The sequence below is a fragment of the Polypterus senegalus genome, chromosome 10, assembly GCF_016835505.1.
Source record: "Polypterus senegalus isolate Bchr_013 chromosome 10, ASM1683550v1, whole genome shotgun sequence".
Lineage (NCBI taxonomy): Eukaryota > Metazoa > Chordata > Cladistia > Polypteriformes > Polypteridae > Polypterus > Polypterus senegalus.
In genome coordinates this window covers 119,090,868-119,118,130 of record NC_053163.1, presented here as the reverse complement: position 1 = coordinate 119,118,130, position 27,263 = coordinate 119,090,868, and the positions used below count along the sequence as shown (strand labels likewise).

Genomic DNA, 27,263 nt, shown 5'->3' with positions numbered 1-27,263 from the left:
TCTTGTAGCCTATACTTATTGTCTTGATATTTAAAACTTGTGTTGCAACTGAATTACTGTCATTTTTCACAGCTTGAACTTTAGCTACAAATTAACAGATTGCCTTTGGCATAATATTTGCAGCTATTTAATGGAAATAAGCTTGCAAATTTGAGGCAAACAGAATAAATGCATTCCTTCTTACATGAAATACAGCAGCTGTCCTGCTATAAAATTTCATTAAGCAGGGAGTGTCGCGTCCAGCAAACCTAGATGTATGTACAGTACTTCTCAGAACTACCCAATCTTTATGTACTTTGAAAGCCTAATTGAGAGTTAGTTAACAGACTGCTCTTTGGTGTGATCTGAACTAATTGAAATATAAATACATTTATTTTAGGAAAGGCGTATATATATATATATATATATATATATATATATATATATATATATAGTATATTGTGAGAGATGGGGGCGCTGTTGTCCCTTTGAACCATCAGATCAGATGCCAGACACAAGTTAAAAGTCCAATAATTAAATTTATTCTAATAATTAATTGCACAAGCACCCTCCACTCCACAATACTCATATAAATCAATACAATAATACTAACAATAATCAATCTTCCACACCCAGATACGTTGTTCCCTTCCTTCCAACTCAGCTCGCCCGTCTGGGATCTCCCACAGTCCTTTATATTCCCTGACCCGGAAGTGCTTCCAATCCCCCCCAGTCCATGGGATTTTTATCACTTCCGGGTCAGATTAAAACTCTTCTTTTCTTCAGCACGGAAGTATTTTATTTCTTTCGTCCTTGTGACTACAGAGTACTTCCAGGCTATATCGAACATACGAGTCCTTGATCCTCCCTGCAGCCTCCTCTGGTGGCCCCCATGGTATCCAGCATGGCTGTGAAGGAAAACTCCAATGTCTATGATGCCTAACTGGAATTCAGGGCACCTCCATGTTGCAGGGAGGGCTGTCTATCTTCTATGATCCCCTTTTTTAATAAATTCTACACATCAAGTTAGGGATGTGTGCCTGTTATTTGCATTACAACAAATAATAATCTGATTATTTAGAAAGTAAGTATTTTTCCATTGATGCCTAAAGACAACAAACTGAACCATCTCACCAAACCTTTGTAAAAAGGTCTCATATAAACTGTTTAGCTCATTCTCCAAAGCACACATTTGCATGACTAATCTTCTTAGGAATTAAATTATCATTTCAAGCACTTTACTTAGCTTAGCAACGTACACATTGGTCATCTGTAACTATTTCTCAAGTTTCTTTGCCATTTTTGGAAAAAGACCAACGTATTCATTAAGACTCAGTTCACAAATAAATAATAAAAACGTATTATGAAGAGTGCAAAATAAGATTTCTATGTTGCGCTCATCTCTGATACTGCACATGGTGAAAACATAAAGAAAGTAATCTAATAATAATTTGATATTATAAACATTTTGGGCTTCATGTAATAAAATGTGCGAAATTCACACTAAAATGGCGTAAGAACAAAGCTGGAAATGTGTGTACACACAATAAATTTCAGATGCATAAAACTGTGCATCTGCCAAGTTCCACACATTTACATTTTATAAATCCCAATGAACGTAAAATTTAATGCACTTGCGCCTACTTGTGCCTACAGCCCACCCGACCCCACCCATAATTTTGCATATTTGAATATGCAAATTAATATAAATAGCCAATTCCATTCACTGTTTTGTTAAAAGACAAGGTCAAAAGCATGTGTAAAAAAGAAGAATTTCAGCAAATTTCAGCAGTGGCTGCTGCAAATTGCACTTTCATATTTCCCAGTTCAACCACAGTGTAAGGAAATCTTATATATTTTTGGATAACAAGTGGATAATGCCATCCTATGCAGCTGGCATGTCACGTCTCGGTGATGACTGAGAAATAAATGATTGGTCAGCAAGTTCATGTTGAAAAGCTCATGTGGCTAAAAACCAGAGAGGGGACAGAACTTGCAAAGGAGCAGGTAGAGCCCAATTCCTCAAAGCCTGCCTTTGTAAAGCTGGAGCCAGTAAAGCACACAACTCCAAGAGGATAGCTCTTGGAAATCGAAATCAACTTAGAAGCCAGTCATCATCAATTATAAGTATGTGCTCTCTTCTAATTCTTCCACTTGCAATGTCTTCTAACAACGCTAAAGCAGCTTTGGTAATTGGTATAGTTTGGCTATTCTATGCACCATTATATTATTACAGAATTATTACAATCAAGTGAATTAAATAGGTTAACTATATGAAGTTAATTTTGGTATATTTGATAAATTCTGTGTCATTGATGCAAATATGAAAAGGAAGGGAAATGGCACAGAAACAGTAGCACTACTTTTATGCTGGGTGCCACCAGTTTGCAAAATTGAGCAGAAACTTGCGTATGCAAGGTTTCAGGCTGCCATGAAAATGTGCGTTGCTTTATGCCAAGTTTAGTTTTTGTACATCTCGAATAGTGATGAGCGAGCACCAAAGTGTTCAGGTGTTCGGTTGTTCGGTCCGAACACATCGCAATGTTCGTGTGCTCTACTGAGCACCCAAGTATAATGTAAGTCAATGGGAGACAACCAGGCACCCCCTGCTCTAAAAAGGGGAGGGTGCCTGGTCCATTGGAAAAGGTCAGAAAGTGACAGAAACACCACCCGAATGGACCGGGAACAGCATGGGGACGATGTCTGGATGCATCTTGGACTCCCAAGTCACTGCTGGGAACCAGTTTGTCCGAGTTGTATGCCACTTTTACAGACTGACAAAAACACGCCCAAACCCCCCCCAAAAATCAATTTTACAGGAAAAATGACGCTCTAAAACATTACATGCGAGTGCCTGCAGTTGAGCTGATGCTCTAAAACATGATATGCGAGTGCATGCTGTTGAGCTGACGCTCTAAAACATTATATGCGGTGCATGCTGTTCAGCTGCTGCTCTAAAACGTATGGGAGTGCCTGCAGTTGAGCTGACCTTCTAAAACATTAGATGCGAGTGCACGCTGTTCAGCGCACCCTATAAAAAAATTTGAGTTGAGCACCTACACTTGAGCTGACCCTATTAAAAAAATTAGAGTACAGGGAATATATACACTCTGGATGAGGAGGAGGAGGAGAAGAAAACAAGAGTCAACCACATACCTTATGTGGTGCATTTTAAAGTCCATTAAAAAAGATATTTTGAAATTGCCTTTATCAGCTCAGCTCTCCTGTGGTGGAGTTGAGAAATCAGGAGCAATCCAGGCCATGTTCATTTTTATCTGACTCAACCTGTCAGCATTGCCAGTGGACAAGCGGATACGCTTATCTGTTCTAATGCCACCAGCAGCACTAAATACACTCGCAAATAAAATGCTGGCGGCAAGGCAGGCTAGCACCTCCAAGGTGTAGAGTGCAGGTTCGTGCCACGTGTCCAGCTTGGACACCCAGTAGTTGTACGGCACTGAGGGATCATTTAAGACGCTGACACGGTCTGCTATGTATTCCTTCACCCTCTTCCAAAACTGTTCCCTCCTTGTACCACTAGGCCGTGCTTCAGGGTGAGGTTGATGGCGGGGTGTCATGAAAGTGTCCCATGCCTTGGATAGTGTTGTCCTGCCTTTGTTGGAACTGCTGTGTGTTCCCCTTGTCTCCCTTCTTCAGTTGCCTAAGGAAGTACGGACTGTGCCGGCCGCGTTGTCAGACGGAAAACTTTGGAGCAATCTCTCCACAAGTACCTTCTGGTATTACACCATTTTACTCGTACTCTCCACCACAGGAATGAGAGATGAGAAGTTCTCTTTGTAGCGGGGGTCGAGAAGGGTGAACACCCAGTATAACGCGAGGGTCACAGGAAAGGCAGCCTAACATGAAGTCAGCCATGTGTGCCAGAGTACCAACAGGCAAGATGTCGATGTCGACATCTGGATGATTCTCCATCTCCTCCTCCTACTCCTCCTCTTCCCATCCACGCTGAACAAATGTAATTAAAGTTACATGGGTACTATTACCCTCTGTAGCAGAGGCAACAGTCTCCAGCAGCTCCTCCTCCTCCTCTTCATGGTTCAAGTCGCACTGTGAAGCCAAACTGTGGGTGGTCTCGCTATCACCCTGTGTCATCTCCTCCCCCATTACCTCGTCTGCCACATTCAGAGCGTCCTACTTAATTGTGAGCAGTGATCGTTTAAGTAGACACAGCAGTGGGATGGTTACACTGATGATAGCGTTATCACCACTAACCATCTTTATGGATTCATCAAAGTTTTTTTAAATTTCACATAGGTCTGACATTAATGCCCACTCCTCGCTTGTGAATAGTGGCAAGTTGACTGAAAAGGCTTCACCATGTTGCAGCTGGTATTCCACAATTGCCCTCTGCTGCTCACAAAGCCTGGCCAACATGTATAACGTAGAGTTCCAGCACGTGCTCAGGTCGCACAACAGTCGGTGAGCTGGAAGCTGCAAGCGCTGCTGCAGGGTTGACAGACTGGCTGCAGCTGTGGACGACTTTCTGAAATGGGCATGCAAGCGGCGCGCCTTCAGTAGTAGCTCTTGCAAATTGGGGTAGGTTTTGATAAACCGCTGAACAAGTAAGTTTAAAACATGGGCAAGGCATGAAATGTGTGTCAGGTTACCGAGCTCCAAAGCTGCCACCAAGTTACGGCCATTGTCAGGCACAACCATGCCTGGTTGTAGGTTGAGTGGCAAGAGGCACAGCTTGGTCTGGTCCCTTATACCCTGCCACAGCTCTGGGGCGGTGTGCTGTTTGTCCCCCAAGCAGATCAGCTTCAGCACGGCCTGTTGGCGCTTCCCCACAGCAGTGCTACACTGCTTCCAGCTAGTGACTGATGGCTGACTGCTGTTTGAGGTGGAAGTGGAGGAGGAGGTGGCGGAGCAGAAGTAGAGGTTGGAGCCAGTAGCATAGCTGCTGGCAGAGACTCTGATGGACGTAGGGCCCGCAATCCTGGGCGTGGGTAGCACCTGTGCCATCCCAGGGTACAACTCATCCCGGCCTCCACAACATTCACCCAGTGTGCGTTCAGGGAAATGTAGCGTCCCTGGCCACCTGCACTTGTCCATGTGTCCGTGGTGAGGTGGACCTTCACAGTTACTGCATTGGTCAGGGCACAGGTGATGTTCTGGGACACATGCTGGTGTAAAACGTGTACGGCACACCGTGAAAAATAGTGGTGGCTGGGGACTGCGTACCGAGGGATGGCCGCAAGCCTAAATGGCAACATTTCAAGGGCCAGTAATTTTGAAAGTTGCGCATTTAGGGCTATGGCCTGTGGGTGGGTTGGTGGGTTTTTGCGCTTGCATTCAAATGCCTCTTTTATCGACATTTGGACGCTGCGCTGGGTCAGGGAAGTGGATGTAGATCCTGCTGGTTGATGTGAAGGTCCAGGTGAAGGGAGCAGGGCATCCGGGCCAGCGCTTTTGATAGGGGATTGGCCAGCAATGCGTAACACAAGGGAGGAGGAGGCAGTGGTATAACCCACAGATACAGATTGTGGACCCAGGCATTTGGCCCACCTATTAGGGTGCTTGGATGCCGTGTGGCGGATCATGCTGCTGGTGGTGAGGTTTCTAGTGTTCACACCCCGGCTCATTTTGGTACTGCACAGGTTGCAAACTACCACTCTTTTGTCGTCTGCACATTCCTTAAAAAAACACCATACTGCGGAACACCTACCCCTTGGCAAGTTAGATTTCCACATGGGGGTGCTCGGTGTCACAGTTGCAGGCCTGTTTGGTGTGGCCCAACTTCTCCCTTTTGCAACACCACTGCCTCTTCCAGTCTGTTGCTGTGCTGCGGATCCCTCCCCCTCTGTACTGCTGTCCTCGCTCGACTTTTCACCTTCCCATGTTGGGTCAGTGACCCCATTGTACACCACCTCCTCTTCCACTTACTCACTCTGCTCATCCTCCTGACTTGATCTAAACATAACCTGAGTGTTTGGCAACTGTGTCTCATCATCATCCACTTCATGAACGAATGATTGCCGATCACCACCGTTATCTTCTTGCGACTGTGAAGGCTCAAGACGTTGGGAATCAGGGCACAATATCTCAGGTCCCTCCTCCAGCGTGCTGGGCGAGAGGACCAAATCTAATTATAGCGCTGTAAAGAGCTCCTCGGAATATCCGAGTGTGGGATCACTCATTTGGCAAGCCTCTACATGGTGGGAGGAAGGATGATCAGATGGAGGATTTTGTTGACCAGGCTCTTGGCTACAGAGACTGGACCTGGTGGAAGAGAGGGTGGTGCTTAAATGACTGGAACCATTATCTTCAGCAATCCAACCGACCAACTGTTTGCACTGGCCCGACTTGGACAGTGTTAACTGTCCTGTTGTCCAGCTAACTTCGACATGAAGCTGGGTACAGTGTTTTTTTTTTTTCTGGTGCACTGGCAGCAGGCACAGTTTCTTTGCGCCCAGGGCCATGGCATCTGCATGCACCATCAGCATCACGCCCACTTCCCTGTCCCTTATTGCTCACCTTTTTCATATTAATTCCAGACTCTATATGGCACAAAAAACACCTGAATATGGACAGTATATTAGGCTCAGATGAATGTAATGTGAACTACAGCCACTGTTCTAGGACACTATATGTGACAAAAAGAGAACTGAATATGGACAGTATATTTGCCCCAGATTAAATTGAATTTAAAGTACAGAAAATGTTTTCTAATGTCCGACTGTATATGTCACAAAAAAGGCCAGAATATGCACAGTATATTAGGCCCAGATGAATGTAGTTTGAACTACAGCCACTGTTTTAGAACACTATATGTCACAAAAAACCCCAGAACATGCACAGTATATTGTGCCCAGATGAATGTAGTGTAAAATACAGACTGTCAAACACACACTAGAGTCCTTAAAAGGACTTTTGGGTCTTTGCTGAATATGAGAGCTGTGAAAGTCTGCGCACACTAATCTGTCCCTGCCTATCTGCATCTCTCCCTGTCTCTGTCTGAGCCGAACACGCGGCATCAGGTTCTATATAGCACCCAATGATGTGTTCCGGCCAGCACCTGACATGGCTACTGGCATTACAGTGAGGGCAGTACTTACCTGCCCCTTGATTGGCTGTCTCCAACCCGCGAAACGTGAGGGGCGGAGACTTGAGCATGGCGCACGAGCACATGTGGTGCTCGTTCGAGTAGCGCCATGCTCCGAGCATAGCGATGCTCAAGCTGAACACATGTTCGGCCCGAGCATGCTCGCTCATCACTAATCTCGAAGTGTGCATGGAATTGGGCATACGCTACATTTTTGTGCGTACGTACGTGGTCATCAACAGTCCTTTCTCTCCATCAGCTTAAGAGTAGCAAGCATTCTGGTAACTTTAGATGGAAAGCACGAACCAGTTCTGAATGAAGCCTTCTTACATACACTGGAACAGTGCAGTATTACACAGTAACCCAATGCACACATCTTTAGTATGTGGGAGGAACATTAAAGGACCTATCAAAAAACCCACACAGGAATAGGGACAACATGAATACTGAATTTACCCTTCCATGCAAGTGACACACAGGGGCCGGCGCCAAAAAACTCCATATTGAGTTTTTTTTGAGGTGCTGATGAGTTATTATAATTGAAATAAAACCCACTGTATTTTAGATTTACAACAAATGTGTCTGAGGGTGCAAATGGAACAAACTAGAGCAAACAGTATTTCATCCTATGCAACCCAACAATTCAGGTTAACACTGTTGTTCAATAAGGCCAAAGTCAAGCAGAGGTTGTATTTATCAAACATGTACATGGTGGAACCTTCCTTCAAGTATATCAGCTCAGTTCCTCCAAGAGGTAATTTATTTGATACAAGACATTCAATAATGTTAATAACAGATAAACCAGTTCTTATTCTTTATCAGCTGATCACCATTCTTTTGCCTTTGTTTCTATGTGTCCCATTTTCCTTCTACATAGCATGACAGGCAAGATGTTTTTTGGAGGTGGCATACATGTGGAAACCTGCTTCCAGTTCTAATACCCCTTTATTGTAAAACCAGTATGCAAGCCCTGACTCATAATAAACTGTTTTAGCTTTGACAGAATATCCTTTGCAGATTCTGGTGTGACACCATGAGCTAATGAATCTGTGTTTTTCTGCTGAAAATCAGGGACTTTTCTGAGTTAAGCAGTGGAGAATGGCCTGTGCCAATTTATCGATTTGGTGCAGTGGGCTCAGTGGTGTTATTCCAAAACAATGAAGTAAGGCCAGGATGAAAAGCAGGAAAGATATGTCAGAAGATGAAATGTAACGATAAAGAAGCTAGGATCAAAACCATAAAATCTGTCAAAACCAGAATGCAACAACAAAAATCATCATTAGAAAAACAGAGTCATAGAACTGAAAGCCATGAATTGAAGAAACTGAAACACTTAGATAATTAGTTAGAGGGTCAAATCCTGGATGGCATTTACTTTGAGCTCCCAACTATATAAATATATATAATGTAACCCTAGGTAACACCTGTAAACCATGGCAACTGCATAGCACATTATGCCAACAAGATCACAAAATTAACAAAAAAGAACAAGATGGTGACTTGATTATTTCCAAAACAAATAATTCTTAAATTATTAATCAACCCAGTCATAATATTAAAATACCTAGGTATTCCCAAAAAGTGGTAAGTACTGCCAAAATATCCCTGCCGTGCTAACATAGTTAATAGTACCAAAACGCTTCAACTAGGCCACCTGTCTCCCTTCTTCAGCTATGGCTTGTACTGCTCTATCAAACTACTTCTTGATACTCCTGTGGCCTGTTGATTAACAAATCATGGCGTAAAGCTAGAGTGGAGTGTCAACTATTCAGTAGAACAGTTACCTTTGCAGGGGGAGCAATGTGTCAATCTCACAACAATTGACAAAATATGATTTTGCTTGCTGCAGTCATTTCTTTAAAATCTCACTTTGTTGCTGTCCAAAAAAACTGTCACATTTGACATTTTTGGGGAGATAGTAATTTTTCTGGTTCTAATGTAAAACACATAAGAATCAAAATGTATATACATATATACAAATATCTTTTTAATGAATTTACATTGGACAAAAACTCATCTGGATGTGGAGCATATTTTCCCATAGGCACTCGTGTCACCAACCATGCTGATATAATTTTAGGGTTTTATAAAAATCATTCTTCACTTACTTTCCCTGTCAAGATACAATCTAAAAGAGGTCTGTATTGCTGATTTCAACTATATGTGAGGGTCAGTAGCATTTTCTGGGCAATTTTTAAAAATAACTGACATGTTATGTTACCCTGTAATTAACAGTGTACTGTTAATTCAATTAAAAATCTAATTAGGCAAACATTGGAGAAACAATAAAGTTTCAGAAAGTTCAATATTATGTAAGTAACAGGGACACTTTGACAATACCTTCCAGGTCATTAGGTGACATCATGGAGTATGCCTAAGATACCGGGCTCTTTAAGAACTACAGAATGCTTAAGGCTACAGTGCTCTCGGCTGGGGTACTGAAAATCGATGAACTTAAAACTGGGAGTTGGCGAGTTGGAGTTGCTGTGAGATGTAGGCAAGAGAAGGCACTGCTTTATATGTTTGAAAGGTGGCCTGTTAGATAAGTCACCCAAACTAGGAGTGAGACAGTCATTACCTTTGATGGTAGGCCAAAGGCTTAGGTTTACTTTTACTTTTGTACTGTTGTGTTTATTAGGTGTGCCCACATATAATGTGAAGATGCCTACCGTCATTGCCATGTCTCTTTGTTCTCATGAAACATTTCAGCTTCCATTGGACCGATTTTGTTGAAATTTGGCACACTTACTCTTCAAGTTAATTTATCAGGAAAGTTCAATTTTCATCTAGGTATCTCAAATGAGCATTTGGTACAAATTTCTGAAATTTCAAAATCTCACAATGAAAAGAATTTTTAAACTCAGAGATGGAGAAACATAATGTACAACTTAAATTATGGATTGCTTTACTGTTTCAAAATTTCCATGAGAGGGGTTACTTTATTTTGTGAAATTTATATGTTTTCCTCTTGTCTGACAACTGCTCCTGACACCAAAATGGAAAATTGGAAATATGCACTCCATGAAAACAATTGACCATAGTAGGCTTATAAGGGTCCAGTTTTCATTTTTGTACCGTGTTGTTAAACATTATCTATTTAATTTAGTGTATTAACACATATAATTAGGTTCTGTTATCACTGTTATCTTTGAATATGACTCATTGTTGCAAAAAATATTTAAAAAACAAAAATGTGATAAGTGACTCTAAAGTAACAAAAAAATTCAAAAGGTCCAACTTTCAAATCAATTAGCTAAATCATTAAACAGAAAGTTGTACCATCTATATATATAATTCATTAAGGCAAGACACCCATGGAAAACACGCCGGAAGGAGCGTGGATTCACTAAGATGCCTATGGTGCACGCAGGGAGGAGCCACGCCCACCAACTCCAAGACCATTGGATACGACGACAACTCGCAGAGCCACGCCCACGAATTCGGATGCGACGACACAGAAAGAACAGCGTCATTTATATTCGTCTGCCGTGGAGGCCTCATGTACTTCTGAGCCACCTTGACTGTTCATAGATGCATGTTTCTCGCGGAGGTGAGTTGCCATATGCAGCGTGTGAAATGGTTTGCGAGGGGTATCCCATGGAATCCTTAAAACAATCCTTTACAACTGAGGTTAAAACACAATGAAGTAAGCAGTCTTTAAAAATTGACTTTTTGGTTACGACGCACGACCTCGTGCACCATAGCAAACTGTTTTGCACGCTACATACAGCAATTCGCATCCGCGACAAACATGCGTCTCTTTCACTCACAGACAATTATATGTTGCTCTCTCCAGAGTTCCATCTTTTCATTCACTTTCTGTTGTATCCTCAAACCCTCCCTTTTTAGACAACTGTGTCTTTCCAGAAGTGTTCAACCATCAATAAATAATTATGCGCCGTTTGTTATGCTGTGGGTTCACTATTGTGTTGTATTTTGCTCTCTCCAGAGTTCCATCTTTTCATTCACTTACTGTTGTATTCTCACACCAACCCATTTTAGACAACCATGTCTTTCCAGAAGTGTTTAGCATTCAATAAATAATTATGCATGAGACTGAGCGTGTGTCTAGGCGTGGGTAAGCCGTTGAACCCCATTCGGGCTGCAAACCGTGGAATTCCCACTAAGTGCGACTCATACGCTCCCACTGTTTTCGTCCCTACCCTTTGTACCCTTCGTCCCTACCCCTCCCACCTCGCTACTACTGTGGTTGGGTGTCTTGGTGAATTATATATAGAAAAGCAGCCAAAACCGCACAGAGCAATGAAACGTCTACGTGAGTCACAGGTGCTTCTGGACTGTGCAAAAACGACAACGACTCAAGTGACGAGTTAGAGGTGGGCACATGAGTGGGCAGTGCATACTGAATGAGAAATCAGCAGACTAGCATGACGGAGGGAGCTGAATGGACGTCCTTCTTCTCTCCTCTCATTCCACCCTCCACGAATGAGTGCCGTGTACCCCCATCCCTCCATCTGGCAGGGGAAGGCGTGAAGGCAGTCTTCCAGTTTTCAGTCACGGACAAAAGTGTGTTGGTTCGTTCCGTGCATTGTTACAATGTTGCTTTTCTTGCTGAATTATTACATTACCGATTTTTCAAATGTTAATTTTCTCCCTGTGCTTAAAAATCATTAAAAAACCGGCCTGATTATACGGCGTATGGTACGCCGCGGGTTGGCTAGTTTCAAATGTTTTTATAGAAAAAAAATACTCAATTTTACTTTAAACTTGGCTTCCTTGGAATTAACTCTGGGTGCAAAGAACTGGCAGGAAGACTATCCTTCTTTTCAAATATCTATATTTTATCATATATATCTGTTGGAACTATTAGGTCACTTCCACCTGAGTTGACCAATGCTCCACCTTTTCCACCTCTCTGTATAAAGTTACTTGATCAGCAGACCTCCATCAGACCAGACCAAGGGCTCATGAAGAGAGAACTTTTTTAGAGTAATGAGCTCAAATTTTTGTACTCCTGACATCACTTCAAGAATTTTGCTCTTTGCTGTATTTTTACCGTGGACATTAAACAGGACAGCTATGGTACCCCAACTCTTGTTCTGTTAATTTTGCCTCTTTTATTCTCTCTCTCTGTATGTATATATATATATATATTGTGGAGACTGGCCCAGACAAAGACAGGCAGATAAGTTCATGTCACCCACAAACACATTTATTTACATTATTTACAGTTTTAAATTGCACCAGAAAACCCCCAAAGTCCTGGCCACACAATGCCTTTCTCTTCAGACCGCCTCCTTCTCTCTTCTCCAGCTCAGTCCACTCCACTCCCGACTCTTGCCCCGAATGAAGGGAGGCGGCCCCTTTTATTATCACCCGGATGTGCTCCAGGTGGGTTCCGGCAATCACCCGCCGACATGCCCATGTGTGGCGGAAGTGCCGGCTGCATCACCGGAAGCACTCCAGGTGTCCCTGCTCTTCTTCCCCCCAGCACTTCCTGGTGTGGCGGAAGTGCTGAGGTCCAAGGTTCCAAAAGCATGGGGGCACACCCTGGCGGCAACCACGGGCCCCTACAGGGTGGAGCTTCAAAGCTCTGTGCCCATGGCCCCCAAAGCAACCAGGGTGGTGGCCCCCACATGATCCAAGGCGGGCGCATGCCCTCTTCCGGTCCTTCATGGTGTCCCGGCCAGGGCGTTGCCCCTGGCACCTCTGACAATATATATATATATATATATATATATATATATATATATATATATATATATATATATATATATATATATATATATATATATATATATATACAGGTATACATACAGGAATATATACAGTATATATATATACAGTAATCCCTCACTATATCGCGCTTCGACTTTTGCGGCTTCACTCTATCGCGGATTTTATATGAAAGCATAACTAAATATATAATACAAATTTTTCGCGGGTTCTGTGGACAATGTGTCTTTTTACTTCCTGTACATGCTTCCTCAGTTGGTTTGCCCAGTTGATTTCATACAAGGGACGCTATTGGCGGATGACTGAGAAGCTAACCAATTAGAGCACGCAGTTAAGTTCCTGCGTGCTGAATGCAGTGTTAACCAGGAAGTCTCGTCTTGCTCATTCAGCATCAATGTGTTTCGCTGTGTAAAGAGTTGTGCTCTTTTGTGTTTATCTTTGTGCATAGTCAAGCCCTTCATTATGGCTCCAAAACGATCTGCTACTGCTTCAGGGGCCGTGCCCAAGCGCAAACGGAAGATGTTAACGATTGCCGAAAAGGTAAACGTTTTGGATTTGTTGAAAGCTATGATTCTTTTTATTTAAAAAGTAGGAAAGGAATATAAGATCTATGGCCGCAGTGTCCTTTTAACCAGGGTGCAAAACGAGTTGTAAGTGGATGTAATAAGGCAGTAGTCTGGATGGAATCTGCTTTAGAGATTTGGATTGAAGACTGCCAGAAGAAGAACAATGGCAGTGCTACACAATCGCCTTAAGTGGCTCCTTTGGAAGAGCTGTCACGCTCTCCTTTGTTGTGCAGTAAAATTGAACTAATTGTTATCGGACAAGTCATTGTGTCATTGTTTGTGTGTAACCATAATTAATTTTCTACTTACAGTACTTAGTACATGTACGTACGTTTAGTTTCACTGTACACACATTTACTGTATATTATTTTTCTTGCATTGTAGGTATTTATTGCTGGTGGCCTGTCTATCGTAATGGCTGTAACATATGTGATATCGGAGACACTCAATATCTTTAAAATAATATTTAGGTTTTACTGTATATAAACAGTGTGTTTATATACATAATTTCAATGAATCTTACCTAATATCTAAGAGAATACAAAGGGATTATGCTGTATAACTCTGCAGGGAATATTTATAAACAGTGTGGGAGAGTTTATAAGGGCTTAAAATATATAAAAATAACCATACAAACATATGGTTTCTACTTCGCGGATTTTCACCAATTGCGGGGGGGTCTGGAACGCAACCCCCGCGATCGAGGAGGGATTACTGTATATATACTGTATATATAGATACTGTATATCACTTGTCTGAAACCCCCTCTTAAATGGTGATACAATGGAAAACAAATACAGTTTTTTTTTACTTCCTCTTTGCTCGATCACCTGCTGGCTTGCTGCTGCTGTGTGATCTGTATCTTGCATGGTGCTTCAAACATTTAAAAGCCTGTACAGCAGCTGTCCTACTCTTTGTCTTTTATTTCCAGCCCCGGGTAGTGGTTAAATCTCTTGGCACAAACTCTCATCTCACGGGATGGGAGTTCTTGATATTTTTTAGTTTATAATTTAAAAACAGAATAAGAATCTGAAAATCAAATAACATCACATTAAAGTTTGATAAATTCTGAAAACAATGATACCAAACATATATATGTAGGTTTTAAAATAAGCCCGATTTAAAGCATGACATAAAAGCATCACCGTTGCACTTTTAGGCTTAGGATTTTATATCTAGAGAGTGTATATATACAACCACATTAGTTACTTGGTAAGTAACCACCCATACAATCAGATTGTGTTACAGACTACGAATGCTATGAATGTAATTACTCCAATCTCCAGGATGTCAAATAAATGAACAACATGCGTAAAGGGGCTTCGCCGCTGACATCCAAGGTTCGATACCTGCAAGGGGATGCAGTGGAGTGTATACGCCTAATGAGCCCAAATAAGGGTGAAACACGTGTCGCATACTCTTTGCATTATTTCACAGTAAAACTATAATATATATATGCTATATTATACAGTATAGTATAGGTTTCAGCTTTGCACCTGATGCTACCGGGATAGACTATAGCTGCCTGTTGTTATGATTATTGTTACTTTCTTACTTTTTGGGGGGATTACTACAATTTTAATGCCATATATTTGTTTTCTTGGATTTTTTAGTGTGTGCCACCATCTATAGTTTGGGACATATACCTTAAATTATGTTACATGACATCAGTGAAGGTGCACAAGTGATACTGATAGACCGAGCTAAAATAGTCAAAACAGTGCAATAAAAACTGATTTGTCTGAGTGCATAATATTTGTTATTAATAATATACCAAACAAATATGAAGTATCTTACCAACAAGGCAAGTAATGGCAGAAGTATTATCAGGAACACTGCAACAACCATAAGTGCAATAGACCAGGAAGGCACTGACTGTCGACTCTTACCACCTTGGAATGGTGAAAACAAAAAAACAATAAAATTACCACAATATATTATCAATTTCTTGAGAGTTTTATACTATTTGCTGTTGTTTATTTTAATTATTGTCTGTTAGTGCAAGCAATAAAAACCTTACCACATAAACTAAAACACTAAGTAAAAAAAAGAAAGAAAAAACACTCAATCCCAATCCTTCTGTCTCCGGACATTCACCCGCTAATGTAACAAATTCATCTTCCAAGTGCAGTACCCTTCATCATTTAACCCTTTACAGTGATACAAAATAGGTGTTGTGTAAAATAATTAAATAACTAGCCAAAGTAATTTATTATTAAAATGTTTAAAACAAACCCCTCCCTTGTCTTGTTTAACATTTTTTTACTAATTTTCAATCAAATGCTCAATGTACTACTTATCTAGAAAAACACTGCCTTTGTACCGTGTGAACTGATCTTGCCGCTGGGTGTCACAAGACAGATGGGTCCGGACCGATTAGCCACTCAGTGTTCTGGCCTTTGGGTGTGTGCCCATGTGCAGTACAACCTGAAGTTTTCAGTTTAGTAGTTGGGGATTGAAGTCTACAGGCCAACAAACTCAGAAATGCTGTTTTTTTTTTGGGTTTTTTTTATTTCATATTTGCATTTTGGATTTGTGCTTTTCACAGTCAAGGCTATACAGTTCAAACCAGCAAAGAGGTATGAAAACTCCTGTACTAATTGCTCCCTTAAAGGTAGCAACAGTAATTTAAAAAAAGCAGATTAATATTAGTAACATATTGAGCAGGACACATTACACTGCATTTTCATTTTGACCCACACACGACTGTATGGCACCACTAAATTTGAAAAAGCCACCATGGATACCTTCATGTGCTCCTTCCACTTTCGGAAAAAGAAGCAAGCAGTACAATGCCTCAAGTACAAAGAAAGCAGAGCCGTGATGCAATTAGAACATCACTTTCTCAACTTGGTGCGGACATTGCAGTGCCCAGCAAACATATCGCTGCAGGGTGGTTAGCATTACTAGCACTGCAGTGTTCCAGAATCTTGTGTACAAGCCATGCAGTTGTGTGAATCTGTGTGTTCTTTCCATGATATTGTGGTCTGTCCCTTTTTATTTTAAACATATTCAATCCTAAACATGAGATGCTGTTACTTCCATTTAGGCAGTTCATAACCAATACATTCTGCAGTGTAGAGGGTAGTTGCTAGGCTCTCAGTTTACCTAACGTTTAAAATATACTTAATATTGCTTTATTTTGGCAGATGACGACTACATTTGAGTGGATCACATTAATTTGATGATGACTGAGACAAATTAAGCACCAGCATTCTGTTGTTTGCTTGACTTTTTGTGATGCAAATAGTGCATGAACATTCATATCTCACTAGTCAATAGCAAAACAGTGATGGAATTTATTAGATAATTTAATATAAAAGTTTGAGATTTCTGCACTCTATGATTTAATAATTATCAGAGTCTGGGTGGTTGTTCAAAGAAAGCAATCTGTTATAAATTACTTCTCTGAAATTGTGAAAGGATTAATTTATTTATAGAAAACATAATTGCATTACCAATTACTTTACTTATACATTACTCTAAACATGTGCAAATATTACCAATTATAAATTATAAGACTAACACCCACATGTTCTTTTACTAATAGGAAGAAATAACTGGTAACAGCCATCCATTATCCAACCCACTATATCCTAACACAGGGGTCTGCTGGAGCCAATTCAGGGCACAAGGCAGGAACAAATCCCGGACAGGGCACCAGCCCACCACAGGGCACATACACACCCACACCAAGCACAATTTAGGATCACCAATGCATCGGGGAGAACATGCAAACTCCACGCAGGGAGGACCCAGGAAGTGAACCCAGGTCTCCTTACTGTGAGGCAGCAGCGCTATCACTGCGCCACCATGCTGCCCTTAACTGGTAGCAATTAATGTGAATTTAACAGTTGAATAATAATATGCTAATACCGTAGCTTACATTAGTCAGGTGCCCTTTCAAACATATGAACCAACAAGCAGAGACCCTAAGTTCACAATAAGAATTCTTAATAAAAAATAAATTCTAATAATGTCCCTGTATTATGGAATACCCTAGCCTTTATTATTAAATACTATTCATATTTTAAAATCTCAGTTAAAGTCTTTTCTTTTCTCATTGGCATATGGAAATGTTTAAAGGTAATAGTATTATATTTTTGATTATAGTCTTTTAATGGTTTAGTAAGATTTGTGTTTGTTTCATGTATTTATTTTTAATTTAACAATTTTATATGTTTAATATTTTTATTGATTTTATTATAAAGTCGGTTTTATTCTGTGTTTATGTAGAACACTCTGGTCAACAATTGTTGTGTTTAAATGTGCTTTATAAATAAAGTATTGATGTTGGTTGATTGATTGATAATACAAATAAGACAGGATTAACTACGCAAACAGTTGCAAACATGGAGTCAGTAAACAATAAAATTATTACTGGTATAGTGGCCAGCAGACAAGTGCACTCATTGTTTGGGTGGTGCCAGCTGCCTTAAGTGCTTATTGTGTAACACAATCATTACAGCCATGATTTTATGTCCCTGCTGCCTTGCTTCTGTGTACCCTATGAAAAGGACATCAAAAAACGTTGTAATTAATTTTATTACGTTCACGAATGATAAAGGTAAAAACTGAATTACTTTACCTGTACACAGACTTCTTTTTCATTTTTGTTGAAATATGTGGCAGAAATAAAGTGCACATCACGATGCCAAGGCATATTTTAAGACACACAACGCTTAATAACATTCTCATTTAATTTCATATCAAAGACTTTGTTGCTTCTGTAAATTTTAATTCCTTTTGCATTCTTGGCTCAAGGGCCTGTGCATCACAATGAACAAACATACTATGGCAACTAATATTTAATTATAAAAGTAGCCCCAATCGATTTGTCAAATGTTGTGTGAGATAAAATACCTGCAATTAAAGAGAATTATAATACTTGTATATTATTTACTGATAATGTGGAATGCAAGGCCCAAACGTGTATTTAGAGTAAGTCATTAACAGTATAGTATCGTAAAAGAATTTAAACTGTAACATGTTATACTACTTTGCTACTGGAAAATGAGATTACAATAGTATGTTACTTATTACCACATTATCTCACTCACTCTAAAAATGATTCCATCTAAACCACAGAATATGAGAAACAGACATCTTACATGATCAGTTAGTCTTAAAATGTTAATGTTTGCATTAATGTTTTTAAAAAAAGTATAGGCTATAAGCACAAATTATATTTCTGTGAATTAAATACATTTTAGTTATCACATCTAGGCATGGCCTAAGTGTGACATTTCACAATTGGTCAATTTGTAAATATCAGAGTTAAGGGTGTGACTTACATTGAAAAAGCTGACATACCCATTCACATACGCATCATAAGATCCTACAAGGGCCGTGCCAAATGTTATGAGTATATTGTAATTATCAAGAAATGCCTGACGGCATTGAAATGTGTAGTAATGTTAATAATGCTTCTGTCAGTCATCTCACACCTTAGTTAGATATGATGATGCGTTTTCAGTTACATGTTCAACATTTAGTGTGAGAAAATACCTGAGAAGAACATGCAATTTTTAGTAACGTTCAATGATTGAATTTCCATGGAGAAAAATGTGCCAGTTTCAGATAATGAGTTAAGCACTTTGAAAAAATGGTCAATAATGCCTATAGAAGATCTCCATGAACAGCCTCTGCTCAGAGCAATAAAGAATAAAATGATGAGCTCTTCAGAGAGAATCAACATCAGAGCAAAGGCAACATAAACTTGAGTAGTACAACATTGCAGTTCAAAATATGGTAACTGTTTCCTTTTCTTTGCAGAGAACTTTAATCCTCTAGAATGGGAACAAGAAATTTATAAAAAAAAAAAACCAGGTGGAATGGCCATGTTTGTTTGCATAACATCTAGAAAGTTCCTATTCTTAAAAATACAGTACATATTCCCAATACTTTTGGCATGACCCTCGTTAATGAGCTTCATAAACCAAGATTTAGCTTGGAATATTAATTGTTTTTTCATTTGGCACAGAAATGACTTTGCATATATTATTGATTTTTTTCCTTTACTTACCTGTAGCTGAGACACCTTGCTGTATCACCTGTTCTTCAGCAGGATCTTTTAATACAGTTGTAACTTTTGTCATTGAAGTAGTAGCTGTTACTATTTCAGGATTAAAATTAGAGGAAGATGTTGCAATGTCATTTGTCGATGATGGTGAGGGTGATGACGATGAATTTGTAAATTCAGAGGTTGCAGATGTTGTGGTTTCATGCCAAAGTAAAGTAGAGAAGGAAGTGGGGATCTGGGTTGTTGGTGATGAGAGCAAAGTTGTGGAAGTAGCAGTTGATGAAAGATAATCAGTAACTGAAACTGGAGTACTGAAAGCAGAATTAGGTGATGAAGTTGTACTTTGTGATGTACCATTTTGTTGATCATTGTGGGTCGATGAAGATGACAAAACAGTTGTTGACAATGAGGTGTTTTTTCTGTTTTCTGTACTTAACAGTGAAGATGTTGCCAAACTACTAGAAACATTTGAAGCTGTTAAATCAGAAGTCATTCCTGAACTTATTGATGTTGGTGTTACAGTAAATGAACTGTAAGAAGACAGTGAAAATGTGCTTGATATAGTTATACTGGATGTTATAGCTGATGTTACTGTACTGTCAAAACTGGATTGCAAAGTTGAAGAAGTATATCCTGATGACAATGAAGAGACTGTCTCAGTGACAGGCAGTCCAGTGCTGTTGGTATTTAAAGACTGTATAGTAGAAGTAAGGGTAACTGATGATGCCTTAGGTGAGCTGATAGTTGTAGCAGTTGAAGCTGAATTTTGTGATGTGTTTTCTAATGTAGCTGTTGTGGTTAAAGTTGATGAGTCAGAAGCAGCTGATGATAATGCCCTTGATGTAGATGTATTTGAGTCAGAAGCAGCGGATGATAATGCCCTTGATGTAGATGTATTTGAGTCAGAAGCGGCTGATGATAATACCCTTGATGTAGATGTATTTGAGTCAGAAGCAGCTGATGATAATGTCCTTGATGTAGATGTATTTGAGTCAGAAGCAGCTGATGATAATGTCCTTGATGTAGATGTATTTGAGTCAGAAGCAGCTGATGATAATGCCCTTGATGTAGATGTATTTAATTGTGTGACTGAGTTTTCTGCCATGGTAAATGAAGAAGTGGAGGATCCAAGGGATGATGAAGATGAAGATGAAGATGAGGATGAGGATGAGGATGAAGAACTGACAGTTGATAGCAATGAGGTGGATGATGAAAGTGAGGATAAAGAACTGTCAGTTGGTAGAAAAGAAGTGGGCTCTGAAGCTGTGCTTGGTGCAGTGTTTTCGGTTTTGCTAGTTTGGCTGGTTGATGATAATGAAGGACTTATCGATGTGTTAGAAGTAGTAAATGACAGAGTCAAGTAGCTCGACGATGATGATGTTAATGAGGACGGGGTGATACTTGTAGTCAATGAGGATGATGATAAGTAAGTTGATCTTGAAGCAGTAAGTGATGACAAGGCTGAAGAGGTGATTAGGCTTGTCAATACTGAGGATGTTTTTGGAAGTAATGTGGATATAGTTGTCTGTACAGAGGTTCCAGTTAACACAGATAAACCAGGTTGAGAGGAAGTTGATGATCTGGTTGTGATGGTAGAAACTGCATCAGATAAAGTTGAAGCAGGTGATAATGATGATGATGCACTGCCAGTTTCAGTTGCGAATGATTTGATAGTAGTGATAGCAGTTTCTGGGGATAAAAACAAAACAGCTTTGTTTTAAAGTATAAGAAGAAAATTGTGCTCTATTTACTCAAACAGAGTAAGAGTATCAGTCTGCATTCAACAACTGACTGTTCAAGACTGTTCATGGAAAGGCATTGGTTGCCAATGTCTGGCATATGTAATGACATGATTACTGTTGCAACAAATAGTACAGGCCATATGAAAAACTGAACATTCAGCCAGTTACCCCATCAGTAAACCAACGACCATGTATAGTACCATCCCAACTGCCAAAGCTACAGTGGCTTAAAATGAATCACTCACTGTTTGACTCAGGCCACTGAGTCATGGCATTTGTCATCTTACCCTCAAAAATAACTTGTGCATTAATAAAATGTCACTACTCTCAGTTAATATAATTAGCTTCATTCTCACTGGTTTTCCTTCTTGCAATATAAGCTGCATTTTCTTGCTCCAGTTACTTTAGGAGAACTGAACACTGCTTCAAATTTCCTTTTCCAGTTGGCAAAAAGATGTTACGCTTTATGTATGTACACCCACACAATTTGGAAACTAGATGTAGTGACTCACCACTCATTTAATGACTTCCACAACAACGGTTGCGATAGAGGGAAGCTTCACTGAGATATTCCGGACTTGTCTGGCACCTCTAGTTACTACAAGTAGGTAGTATAAACTGACAAAAAACAAAAAAGTTCTTCAGTGCAAATACGCAGCATTGACCCTTCTAAACGGGAAATAAAATACAGTCTGTACATCATATTAATCACTTTTGAGGTGTAATGTGTTTGTCATGTAAACAAACTTTATAATAATGTTTTGGTGATATGAATTATTAAATTTGTGAGTTTTTATTTAATTGCTTTGGCTGCATTTCCATACTTAATCAAGGATGTCATCATTTCCCAGTTTCTCTAAAATGTTACATACACATGGGTCAAATTTTTCAAAAATACGCACACATTCTACCATCAAGTTTTCTTTTATAAATCCAATGTTTGCATGGAAATCAGTATGTACACAATTCAAGCATATTGTTTGTGCATGCGTAAATTTTGAAAATCTGACCCCTGAATTGAGAGGGAAGTCACTAGGCAACCCAGGACTGTGCCTTCATGTTTTGAACTGGTTTGGCATACTTAAAAAAATACTACACGCCAAAAATTATAGTTTTTAATATGTCACTTACCCTATGAAGTTTGCAGTGATGGCCAGCAAAAATTTTTAATCTCATGATTTCATGCAGAAAGGAGTTAACAAACTTAAATCTCACTTTACTTGTGTTGCGTAGTCTTCAGTTCAAATGCTTGTTCACACCTGAGTGTGATCCATATTCATTCCCAAAAGTGTTTTCCCGGAACAGTCTTATTTCACAATATTTTAGCAAAAATACATGTGACCATGCGATTGGACAATCTGATATGTGGATTATGCAAAAGGAGTAAAGTGAGCTTTGTTTATGGTCTTTTTGATATTGTTTATTGTGGTCCAGAATTGGTCACCATAGACCCTATTATGTCAGAAACTGTTCTCTGTGTTGCTTGAAAAAATAAGAAGACATTTTTTCTTGGATATTACTATACACCACATGAAGTAAGTAACACAAAAAATATTGACTTTTGGTGGAGCGTTCCTTTAATGAAGGCCAGTAACTGCTGAAATGAAGCATGTGAAAGTGATTGAAATAAGTAATTTCTTGTCTGGTTAAAGGCATCTAAACTCATACATATAAAAATACACCATTAAGGAAACATTTTATTAATAATAACCAAAATAGCTCTTAGTTTGCAAGTTAATTAGCACATGCAAATAACAATTTATTGTAGTCTGTACATCTGGCAATAATGACCTAATAAACCTATTTAATCAATCTTCTTGCCGTTTATATAGGAATGTCACATATTAAATTATGTTATTTATTTATTTTTCCTTTACAGTACATACCTACGGTGTCAGCAGTCGTTAAGGTTGGGTAATCACACCAATTGTTCTGTTGATTGTAGACCAGACCTTGAGGGCAGTTAGATGAGTAGCTGATCCCATTAACACATACAATGAAAATGTATGGGTCACTGGCATTTGCATAGTTACCATCTGTTTTGGAGTGGCAGAAAATTTGATTCTCACTGTTCCCTACAATAAAAGAATATAACTGTAGAAGGGCTGTAGCATTTTTATGAAACACATTGAAAAAGCATTAATATTTGTAACATTTTCATGCTAACATAGAAGCATTATCCATTGTGGATAAATTAACTCTCTTCTCCAAGTGATCAAACTACAAATAAATGATGTCTCATGCATTTAATATCACATTTCTTGATGATTTTGTTCAAAAACATTTTCCATGATGGACATAAAAAGTTTAGCCTTGAATGTTTGTTTTGATTTAAAATAGCCTTACAATGTATGAGTCTCTTAGATAAAAAACAGAGCATAGAAAATGCAAAACAATAAATTATCTTTAACTATCTTAGCGCAACCGGACATAAACAAAGCATATGGCATAATTTGCCCAGACTTTCAAAATGCATTTCATACAGTGCCACACCAAAGACTAAGAGGTGACATATAAAGCTGGATCTCTAGTTGGGGTACCGACAGGAAACAAAGTGTACAGATAAGAGGAGAATGCCCCACAAGGGATGAGGTCATCAATGGAGTCCCTCTGGAGTCTGTCCTTGGACAATTACTTTTTTTTATTTATATTAATGATATTGACTCTGGTATAGTTAGTAAACTTGTCAAATTTGCAGATAACACTAAAATTGGAGGTATGGCAGACACTGAGGCAGCAGCAAAAAGAATTCAGAAAGATATGGGCAAGCTTCAGAACTGGACAAACACCTGGAAAATGCGGTTTAATGTAGAAAAGTGCAAAGAGCTACACGTGGGTAAAATACAAAATGGAAGATGCTGACCTACAGGAAGCAACCTCTGAAAAGGATTTAAGGGTTTATGTTGATGCAACATTTTCATCAACAAAGGAATGTGCAGAACCAATTAAAAAGGCAAATAAAATGTTAGGTTATAGTATAAAAACTGTTAAATTTAAGTCAAGGGACATTATTTTCAACGTATATAATGCACTGGTGAGACTGCATCTGGAGTATTGTATGCAGTTCTGGTCACCACAGTACAAGAAAGACATAGCAGTACTTGAAGCTGTGCAGACAAGAGCACTCAAGTGCATCCTAGGAGTTAAGGACATGTCGTAATGTGACAGACTCAGAGAATTAAACTGGTTTAGTCTCAAGCAAAAGAGACTGCATGGCAATCTAATCCAGGTATTCTAAAATCCTCAAAGCTATTGATATAGCAGAACCAACAACATTCTCTCGGCTTAAGGGTAAAGCACATACTCAAAGACACCAGTGGAAATTAAGGGGAGGTGCATGTAAAACTGAAGCCAGCAAGAATTTCTTTACACAAAGAGTTTTGGGACTCTGGAAAAAAACTACTAAGATATGTAATTGAAACAGAAACATTGACAACCTTTAAGAAGAATCAGGATGACATATTGGAAAAGCCTAGCTATTAGCTAAACAAACTGTCTTGATGGACTGAATGGTTCCGTCTCATTTGTCAAATTTTTTTTTGTCCTTTTGGTTTCTCCTGAGTTTTATACATCTACATTAGAATTTTTGTTATTTTATGCATATAGTAGTCAGGTTTTAGACTTTTACTCCCTCTTTAAAATTAACCTGAGCGTACAGCATCACCTTACTCAAATATTCAAGGGTCATGAAAAATGTTTAAACTAAGATTGTCAAATTGCACCCCCAGGCTCAGAGAACAGACCCCAGCTGGCTTTAGTTCACAGTCAACTGAAGATAAAGTTCATGGAGTAGAAATTCTGTCACAGTACATCAAGGATTAAAAAGAAATGCAGTTTTCAAACAGCCTAGTTGTTGGTTCGGTGGCAACTGGGCGACAGTCAACTCAGCGAAATGACAACTCGACAAAAGACAACTCAACGAAGAAACAACTTGGCGAAAAAAAATAACTTGGTGACATCTTTTACTAATTAGGTAATAGTTGGGTTCAAAGAGATTTTTTAATTATATTTAAATGGCAATGTGATTTAAAATGTTGAACATAAATGTACATAATTGAAGAACGAACTTTATTCTGCAGATGGAACAAACTCTATTTTACATTATCTTCTGCAACCAAATTTGCTAATCCTTTATATAAATTGTATTGATTGTAATTGTATGATAGCGTTATTTAGAATACAAAAGGTAACCTGCGAGTACAGCTTAAGGAATATTTTTACTCTCCAATTATTGAGACTCTCATAAAGCAGATATTTCTGTGGATTTTCCGGCACCCTACTTTGTCATTTAAATACCATTAAAAAAATCTCTTTGAACCTATTACCTAACTGGTAAAGGATGTCGGCGAGTTATCTTTTTGCCGTATTTTCTTTCACTGAGTTGTCTTTTCGCCAAGTTGGCTGTCGTGAGTTATCTTTTCGCCGAGTTGTCTGTCGCCCAGTTGCCCCTGAACGCTAGTGGTTAGCTTCCCCATTATATGTAACTGGATTATTAATACTTTTAATTTAGCAGGTGTATTCATCCAGGGTAACTCAGAAAAACTAATCATAAAATATAATTATTTAAGTTATGTGGCTTCCCGGGACGCCCAGGAGGACCGGAGGAGGGCTTGTACCTCCTCCAGACCGCGAGGGGGCGACTGCCCTGGTTATGTTGGGGGCCACGGGTAAAGGGTTTGGAAGCCCAGCCCTGTAGGGACCCGTGGCTACCGCCAGGCAGCGCCCCGGTGCCTGAACAACCCTGAAGCCCAGCACTTCCGCCACACAAGGATGTGCTGGAGGAAGAAGACAGGGGACACCCGGAGGGCTTCTGGGTGCGCAGCCGGCACTTCCGCCACACTGGGGCGTGTCTGCGGAGGAGTGCCGGGAAGCAGCTGGAGCCCATCCGGGTTCCTATTTAAGGGGCCGCCTCCCTTCAGTAGAGAGCGGAAGTCGGGTGGAAGAGAGACGGAGCTGGAGAGAGGACTGGAGGCGGCCAGGAGAAAGGCACAAAGGACTGTCAGGCCTGGACATTGGGGGAACGGTGCAAGAGGCACTGGGGGTGCACGTACATAGTACTGTAAATATTGTATATAATAAAGGGTGTGTTGGGTGAACTAATGATGTCCGTTTGTCTGTGTCTGGGTTCAAGTCCACAGTGGCATAGTTGGCAGGATGCTCCACCTGGGTCGAGGTGGGGACCTGTGTTAAAGAAAAATTATTCTGTGGACGGCCCGGGGCAGCAGCGGATCCCACACACTCGCTGCGGGAGCGGCACGTGCACAACCCCGCGGGAGCGGTTTACCCCACAGACCACCGCCGGACTGCAGTATGGCCATGTTCCCCAGGTGTGGAGGAGGGAGAACGGGTGTTGCCAGAGTGCAGCGGGCTCCGAGAGTCGCGATGTCAGGACGGACGGCCAGGCCGGCGTGGCGACACAAAAGGCCACCCCGAGGCAGGGGAGGCACGCCAACCCATCCAAAGAAGGGGAGACAAGATGGCTGCGGGCCGGAAGTCCCGCCCGCTGACAGGCACGGGATTGGCCGGTGTGTCTTGTGTGCCCGCCAATGACGGTACAGAGGCGGGACCAAGGAATGCCAGTCGGGAAGAGACCCGATTGAGCCAGAGGGAGTGGCCCACAGGAGGCAGACGACGAGTGTGGGTGATGGACAGGTAAGCCCACCGACGTCTGTCTCCCTGTTTACGCCGGTGGCTCTGCGCGAGTCACCTTTCTTGCAGGTACTAAGTGCTCTCGCCGTCCAGCTGGAGAAGCTGAAGGGGAAGGCGGTCACATCATGGGAGACACCGTGCAACACAGAGGATCGGCGCGACGCTGGCGCCTTTGGCCGGGAGAGTATGGCGGGGAAGGTAAGTCTTGCACCTCCCCGTACAGCATAAGGGGGGATTCGCCGAAAACGGCCTTGACTGTAATAGGAATGATCACCACCAAGTAGGCAATCCTTCAACAGCGGACGCGGCGGTGCAGGCTGCACGCGAAGCGCGGAGGCTGAGATCGCATGGGCTGGCAGGACAGGGGCGGATGAGTGCCCTGGGTCCTAGCGCCCTGCACTCCAAGCCCGCGGCAGTCTCCTGTCGCTCTGCAGGGACGCAGACGGGGCTGGATTTGAGCTTTCACCATGCTCAGACCCAGACCGTCAGAGCGTCCAAGAGGAAAAGGTGGAACCGAGGGGTGTATGTCGGTTCCTCCAATAGGA

The 27,263-nt window shown here is 40.6% G+C and overlaps 1 protein-coding gene across 4 annotated transcripts in view; it reads right to left on the bottom strand.

Moving 5' to 3' along the window:
- LOC120537493 (uncharacterized serine-rich protein C215.13-like) overlaps positions 1-27,263 on the bottom strand; it is a 39,349-nt gene that overhangs the window by 979 nt on the left and 11,107 nt on the right. The window contains exons 3-6 of one of the 4 annotated variants that reach the window (XM_039766473.1): positions 22,956-23,144; positions 20,260-21,016; positions 19,331-20,169; positions 15,103-15,197 (exon numbers count right to left, since the gene is read on the bottom strand). In XM_039766473.1, coding sequence (XP_039622407.1) covers positions 15,103-15,197; positions 19,331-20,169; positions 20,260-21,016; positions 22,956-23,144 — 1,880 coding nt within the window. Of the gene's footprint in view, positions 1-15,102; positions 15,198-19,330; positions 21,017-22,955; positions 23,145-27,263 lie in introns of all 4 variants that reach the window. The other 3 variants (XM_039766472.1, XM_039766474.1, XM_039766471.1) reach the window with 3 other exon arrangements.